Source organism: Mandrillus leucophaeus, unplaced genomic scaffold (genome assembly GCF_000951045.1).
Source record: "Mandrillus leucophaeus isolate KB7577 unplaced genomic scaffold, Mleu.le_1.0 Scaffold122, whole genome shotgun sequence".
NCBI lineage: Eukaryota > Metazoa > Chordata > Mammalia > Primates > Cercopithecidae > Mandrillus > Mandrillus leucophaeus.
The window spans coordinates 3486302-3494643 of NW_012100543.1; the positions used below are offsets into that span (position 1 = coordinate 3486302).

At 36.9% G+C, this 8342-nt stretch overlaps 1 protein-coding gene across 1 annotated transcript in view; it reads left to right on the forward strand.

Annotated features, from left to right (window-relative positions):
- Nucleotides 1–8342, forward strand: part of SMC6 (structural maintenance of chromosomes 6) — a 120332-nt gene that overhangs the window by 74656 nt on the left and 37334 nt on the right. Inside the window, exon 22 of the mRNA XM_011971451.1 lies at nt 4965–5090. Coding sequence (XP_011826841.1) covers nt 4965–5090 — 126 coding nt within the window. The remainder of the gene's footprint in view (nt 1–4964; nt 5091–8342) is intronic.

Consider the following 8342-nt stretch of genomic DNA (forward strand, 5'->3'; position numbering starts at 1 on the left):
TGCTGTGTTCTAAAGTTACTTGGATTAGGTTTTTCTTTCTCTCTTTACTGTTACAGTTATTAATTGACTTGATTTGGAAATGTTTTTATTTGCATTCAGTTTCCTTGTTAATTTAATTTTACAGACTTCTGTTTTACTCAATGAACTGTAGTCGTTTATAGTCCAGGTTTATTTTAAGAGTTTCTTTTTTTGAGACAGGGTCTCACTCTATTGTCCAGGCCGGAGTTCAGTGGTAGGATCTCGGCTCACTGCAACCTCTGCCTCCCGGGCTCATGTGATCCTCCCGCCTCAGCCTCCCAAAGTGCTGGGATTATAGGCATGAGCCACTGCATGGCCTGTTTTAAGATTTAAATTGTTCCATCTTTGGTCAAATGGAGGCTCTTCAAGCTGGTTCTTGCATTTTCTTAACATGCTTTCCTTGTTGTTTTTTTTTTTAATAGCATTTTTAAACTTTGTGACATAACAAAATGTTTCAAGCTCATTCTATACCTGACCCAGCCTTGGAGTCAGTCACTTCTCCAAAGAGCCCTGGTTCCTTTTTTTAAGGAATGATACCTAAAAACAAAATTTGGATGTTAGGGGTGCTGATTTTTGCTGGAGTAGCATTTCTTCCAGTACCTTTCAGTTAACAGAACTAAAAATGTGAGTTTGTATTGGTGTCTCCAGTGGCAGTCCAATCCCACAAAGGGCTTTTTAACCTTAACCTATTCCTTGTTTCTATCTTTTTTTCCTCCACGGGAGGAACTCTGGCTCTCAACAACGTTAATATTTACTCAGTTCCACAATATATATCTACAAAAAGAAAATTATTGAAAAACATTCAAGATGTGTTTGTAATTATTTTTTCTCTACTATTTAGTAAATTTACTCTGTTCTAAAGTTATTTGGATTAGGTTTTTATTGTTGTAGTTATTGTCTTGATTTAGAAATGCTTTTGGTTTTGTTTGCATTCAATTTTAGATTTCTCTAATCCTTGTTTATGTAATTTCTCTTCAAGGAGAATATGTAGAAAGTAACATGTTTTCACAAGTCAAAGCCATAAACAAAAGTATATTCAGGGACGTGTTCTACCTTTCATCCTTTCCACCCCATTTCTCCTGCCCACTCCCTATAGGCACCAGTTCTTTTTTATTTTCTATCTTTCATGGTTTTTTTTTGTTTGTGAAAGTAAGCAGGTTCATATGTGTTTTCTTTTTCCCATGGTTCCTCTGCTTTTTTTCACGAAAGGTAGTCAACCATCTTGCTTTTATCATTCACCAATATACCTGAAGATCACTCTATATCAGTTCATTGAGATCTTCCTCATTCTTTTTACAGCTTCATTGTACTCTGTTTTGTGAGTCTGCACACACACATTGATCTGTACCATAGTTTATCCAATCATTCTGTGTGTGTGCATTTTGGTTATTTCCAGTATTTTGCAGTTACAGATAATGCTGCAATGACTTATCTTGCACATGCGTGCACATTTGTGTGTATGTGTATTATTGGATACACTTGTGGCATCATATCAGTGCTCGAATCTGTATCTTCACAGTAATTTTCCAGAAGTGACTTTACTAGTTTGAAGCATAAATGTATAAGTGGTTTTGTTAGATATTTTCAAACCTTCTCTATAGGGTGTGTATCATTTTTGCATTTGTGCCAGCATTGTACAGGTTGAGTATTCCTTATCCAAAATGCCTGGAACCAGAAGTATTTTGGATTTTGGATTTTGGAATATTGGCATATTGATGAGATATCTTGGAGATGGGACCTAAATCTAAACACAAAAATTCATTTATGTTTTATATACACCTTATACACATAGCCTGAAGGTAATTTTGTGTAATTTTTAAATGATTTTGTGCATGGAACAAACTTTGTATACATTGAATCATTAGAAAGTGAAAGTGTTACTGTCTTAGCCATCCATATAAACAATCTGTGGTTGTTTGACATCACTGTCATTCCTGATTCTGAATTTATATAAGCAGTCGTTTTCTTACACTTATTCACACGTAAGTACTTAGTAAAAAATGTGACATATATATCTAGCATGTATATATGTCATATATGTTACAGAAAAGATATATCACAGCTGAAGGGGGCTAGGAAGGTCTCTTTTCCCTTGGGGACACTGAATAAATAAACTGCATTGTGTGCCTATATTTTGACTACAACCTGTCCCATGAGGTCAGGTGTGGAATTTTTCACTTTTGGCATCCTATCAGTGCTCGAAATGTTTCAGATTTTGAAGTATTTTGAATTTCAGATTTTTGGTTTGCTTTTTGGGACGCAGTCTCACTCTGTTGCCCATGCTGGAGTGCTGTGGCACGATCTTGGCTCACTGCAACCTCTGCCTCCTGGATTCAAGCAATTCTCCTGCCTCAACCTCCCAAGAAGCTGGAATTACCAGCACCTGCCACCATGCCCAGCTAATTTTTGTATTTTTAGTAGAGACAGAGTTTTACTATGTTGGCCAGGGTGGTCTCGAACTCTCGACCTCAAGTGATCCTCCCGCCTTTGCCTCCCAAAGTGCTTACAGGTGTGAGATTCCATACCTGGCCAAATTTCAAATTTTTGGATTAGGAATGCTCAACCTGTATGAGAGAGGATACTTTTTCCCCAACTTTGCCAACAAAGTGTATAGTGTATAGTTAAACTTTTTAATTTGTGCCTGTCTGATGGCTGAGAAATTGTATATTAATGTAACTTTAATTACATTCCATCATTATGAATAAAACTTAACATTTTTTCATATATTTAAGAATCATTTTTATACCTTGTGAATTATCTATTCTTTTTAAAAATTATTTTTTGTAGTGTTTTTCCCCTTAAAGTTTAAGTTTTTAACATATATGTGTGTATTAGGAGTATTAACCAAATATTACAAATTTTTCTCTTGATTTCTTTTTTGAATTTGCATATATGTTTTTTGCTATGAAAAGATTATTTTTATTTGGTTCAATTTGTCATTCTTTGATTACATCTGGATTTTGGGTCATAGTTAAAATGCTTTTCTCTGCATCTAGGTTATAGAGGTATTCACCTACGTTTTTTTTCTTATTCCTTTTTCCACATGTTCTAATTACCTATGATTTTTTAGTACTTCTGTATGTCCATTTTTTACATGATATCTGCGATTTTTTTTGGAGTTTATTCTCATGTACGGTGTGAGGAATAGGTTTTGTCTTTTTCCACATGACGATGCAGCCATTTGAAAAGTTGTTTGTTCTCTTTGGCTTGAGAATGGCGTGTATGAATATTTTCTATGTTTTATAAGTTGATAAGAATTTGTCTTTAGCTTTTATGTTTGAAGGGTAGTTTGGCCTAATATAAAATCCTTAGCTCATACTTTTTCTCCTGAGCATCTTGTTTATGTTGGTGCTTGTCTATTATGTCCTGTAACTTGTCCAGAATGTTAGAATTCAGTGATTCAGTGATTCTTTCATTGTTAAACATTGTTTTTCAATATTTAGATTTAAGTCTTTTAGTTCTTAAAAATTTTGTTGAATTTTACTTTAAAATATTTTGTTTCATTGTTTTGGTTTTTTTTGAGGCCTTTAGTTATAATGTTGGATATCTATATCTTCTCTGGTTATCATTTTGTCTAACCCTTTTGTCTGTTTTTTTCATTTTGCTTGATTTTCTCATTTATGTTTTTTTCCCATCTATGTGTTTTCCACGTTTCTCTTTTCTCCTATGCGTCTTCTCATTTTGTCTTCATATCTGTGTGTGTTCTTTTTAGGAGGAGGTTCTAGCCCTCCTACCTTCCTGTCTGTGGATTCTCTTGCTTTACCTACTCCTCCTGTCTGATTATTACCTCCTTTTGTTTATCTGTTCTTTCAGTTCTTTTGTCTGCTTTGAGGTATTCCTTCCTGGGAGCACTTGTCTGATGTTTGTGTGTGTTTGTTTGTTTTTGTTCTTTTAGACAGGCTCTTGCTCTGTCACCCAGGCTGAAGTGCAGTGGTACAATCATGGCTCACTGCAGCCTTGAACTTCTGGGTTCAGGTGATCCTGTGCCTCACCCTCCTGAGTAGCTGAGACCACAGGCACATGCCCCCACACCTGGCTAATTTTTATTTTATTATTTGTAGAGATAGAGTCTCGCTATATTGTCCAAGCTGGTCTCTAATTCCTGGGCTCAAACAATCCTCTCACCTTGGCCTCCCAAAGTGCTGGGATTATAGGCATGAGCCAATATACCTGGCCTCTTTCGTTTTAATTTATGATGTTCAATTATAATTTTCATCTGCTTTGTGGCAACACTGTTCTAATACGTTTTCTTTGTCTGTAGGAGAGTTTTGCTGTTCTTCATATTTTCCCCATAAATATCTGGATGCTGTGCCAGCATTTTTTGTTACTTATTTTTTTAATTAGTTGAATTTTACTGGACCAGTTATTTGAAGGAGAATGGGAAGGGTAGCTGTGGGAGCCTCGACCAGCATTGCCCTTCATGCTAATTCAATTATAGGCTTGCCACAGTAATAGGCTGTTGCCTTTTGTAATAGCACTTTGAGTAGCCATGCCATCTCTGCCTCTTTGATCTTACCTTGTTTAGGAGAGGGGAGGGTGGATTCTAATGCTGGCTTGAGTTCTTTTTTTCTTTTATTGGCATCTGTTACTGAAGGAAACCTTTCTTCCAGTGTGACCCCTTCCCTTTTTGAAGGTGTGTATTTGCTGGCATTCTCTAAGATCTGCTGCCTCTAGGCCCCACCAGGGTACTTGTTCACACACTGTCTCTGCCTCCTGTAGGGCTTGGACCTTGTTCCTTCCCTGTCCGGGTAGTACTCTCTCATTCCGTACCACCCTTTCATTCTGGGAGTGTAATTTCACTGGAAATTTATGAAATTGACTGCTGCTAGGTCCCCTTAGTACTCTCTGCCCCTCCCTATTCTTCCCAGTTAAATCTGTTTCAGATTCTACTCTTACGTTTTTTACGTGTGGCATATTTCTTACGTAATATTTTGTTTATATAATAGGCAGTACCAAGAAGCAAGAGAGACCTATCTTGATCTAGATAATAAAGTAAGGACTTTAAAGAAGTTTATTAAATTATTGGGAGAAATCATGGACCACAGATTCAAAACATATCAACAATTTAGAAGGTAAGTACATTGGAAAACATTACTATGTATTGTACATTTTTGTGTTTCTCTGTTTTCACATTATTTATATAATTATGTTATAGCAAAGACTATTAATGCTTGCTTTGTTATTCAGTTCTTAGGATTCTCTAATTTAATCAGACAATTCCGAATCTGCAGGACTCTTTATAGTGAGCTTATCCAACTGTTCCACTCTGTTAGATATTCTTTATGCTTAATAGGTCCTTTATGCTTAAATAGGTCCTTTGAAAGGGAACTCATTGGTTCTAAAATAGCCTATTTTACCCTTGGCTATTGCATGTTTTTAATGGATACAAGCATTTGGTAGGAACTTTAAAGGTAATACCTCAGTTGATTTACCGTAATCTACTAGAATGACGTAGCTCCATGAATGCAGAAACTCTGTTTTGTTTACTGCTGTATCTCTAGTTTCTATAACCGTACCTGATACATACCAATATACATTGGTTGGATAAATGAATACAGAATTAGGGAAACTGGATATTAGCATATCCAGAGATGTACAGACTCACAGAGATAGATTGACTCCAACTGATAACAAGTGACGGAAATAAACAGAGGATAGTTGATAGGGAGGAATGGCCCTTTAATGTACATGAATCCGAGACAGCCCTAGTCCTTCCATTTGCCTCTGTTTTTCTCCAGGCAAATTCCCTCAGTAATATGCTTTTTAAAACTGTCTTTACACCAAAAATTCTACCATCTTAAGCCTGTACAAATTAAAAAAAAAAAAAAAAGTACCTAGCTCTTATATTCCTTAGTGAAACCATAGGTTAGTTTTTGAAATTCCTTTTTCAGTTTTACAGGCATATTAGTAGGACTTGAATTAAATAGGACCCATTTATACCCTTTTGAGGCTACTTTTAAGCCTTGTTAGATGAGATTAGAGCAGCCATTTGGTTGCGGGCTAATTTTTTCCTACCTCTGAGGCAGTTCTATTCTGAGTACTCTACCGATACTTTGTGAATCACGAGGTCTTCGCTGTAGCCAGTAAGAACATGAACTATTCCTGGTCGCGTGTGAGCTGTCGGAATTACTTCTATTTCCTTTGAATATTTCTTTTCCCAGCCTCAAATGGTGTCCTCACACCTGTGCACTGACCAGTACTCAGCTCAAGACTGGAACAGAACCCTTTGTAGATCCTCTGAAGTTTATTTTGCCTCCCCAGACTCCCAGCTCCAGCTCCTCAAACAAGAGCAACAGCTCTACTTTGGTTTCTACTCCCTTGTCCTCTTTCGGTGAAGAGCAATGTGGGGCATTGGTAGGGTTTAGTGTTTGTTTCCTATCTTTCAGAGATCATTTGACTAGAACTGCCTGTTCTAGGGGGTTGGAAGAAGTTAATTGCAACCCCCTTGGATGTCTTTGAGGGATTCAGTGGAGGAAGTGACTGCAGATGTGGTGGAAGTGGCAAGAGAACTAGAATTAAATGTGGAGCCCGAAGATAGCCAGAGTCTGAAAATACTTGTTTTATGTATTTTGTCTCGTTTTTTAGTTTCAGGCAGAAGAATAAACCCAATCTCTGTTACTACATAAATCTGTTCCAGATGCAGTAGGATTTATTTTTATATCATTACTCAGAAATTTGTATTTAAAAGGTTTTTTGCAAAGTACTGGTCTTAGAGTTTACAGGCATACCTCATTTTACTGCAGTTCACTTTATTGCCCTTCACAAATGTTGCATTTTTTACAAATTGAAGGTTCAGGGCAAGCCTGCTTCAACCAAGTCTGTCAGCACCATTTATCCAACAGCGTGTGATCACTTTATGTCTCTGTGTCATATTTTGTTTAATTTTTGCAATATTTCAGACTTTTTCGTTATTATTAATCTGTTGTAGTGATCTGTCATCAGTGATCTTTGTTACTGTTGAAATTGTTTTCGGGTGCCACAAACGGTGCCCATATAAGACAGCAAACTTAACAAATGTTGTGTGTGTTCTTCCTGCTCCACTGACTGGCCATTCATTCCCTCATCTCTCTCTGTCCCCTTGGGCCTCCCTATTCCCTGAGACACAACAATATTGAAATTAGGCTAGTTAATAGCCTTACAGTGACCTCTGAGTGTCCAAGTGAAAGGAAGAGTAGGATTTCTGTCACTTTAAATCAAAAGCTAGAAATGATTAAGCTTAGTGAGGAAGGTATGTCAAAAGCCAAGATAAGCCAAAAGCTAGGCCTCTTGTGCCAGTTAGCCAAGTTGTAAATGCAAAGGAAAATTTCTTGAAGGAAATTAAAAGTGCTATTCCAGTGAACACACTAATGATAAGAAAATTAGACAGCCTTATTGTTGATATGAAGAAAGTTTCAATGGTCTGGATAGAAGATCAAAGCAGCCGTAACATTCCCTTAAGTCAAAACCTAATCCAGAGCAATGCCCTAACTGTCCAATTCGATGAAGGCTGAGAGAGGTGAGGAAGCTGCAGAAGAAGAGTATGACACTAGCAGAGGTTTGTTCATGAGGTTGAAGGAAAGAGGCCATCTTTGTAATATAGAAGTGCAAGGTGAAACAGCAAGCACTGATGTAGAAGCTGCACATTATCCGGAAGATCTCACTAAGATAACTGATGAAAGTGGCTACGCTAAACAATGGATTTTCAACACAGACAAAACAGCCTTGTATTAGAAGACACCATCTAGGACTTTCATAGCTGGAAAGGAGAAGTCAATGCCTGGCTTCACAGGACAGGCCAAATCTCTTATTAGAGGCAAATGAAGCTAATGACTTTAAGCCAATGTTTATTTACCATTCTGAAAATCCTAGGACCCTTAAGAATTGTGCAATCTACTTTGCATGTACTGTACAAATGGAAAAACAAAGCCTGATGAGAGCACATTTGTTTATAGCATCATGGATTACTGCATATTTTAAGCCCACTATTGAGTCCTACAGCTCAGAAATATTTCTTTGAAAATGTTACTGCTCATTGACAGTGCACCTGGTCACCCAAGAGCTGATATGATATACAAGAAGATTAATGTTGTTTTCATGCCTACTAACATCCATTCTGTAACCCATAGATCAAGGAGTAATTTTACCTCTCAAGTCTTTTATTTAAGAAATACATTTCGTAACACCATAGCTGCTGTACATAGTGATTCCTCAATAGATCTGAGCAAAGTAAATTGAAAACCTTCTGGAAAGGACTCATCATTCTAGATACCATTAAGAACATTTATGATTCATGGGAGGAAGTCAAAATATCAACAATAGTGTAAACAAAACTTTTGTATGCAGTG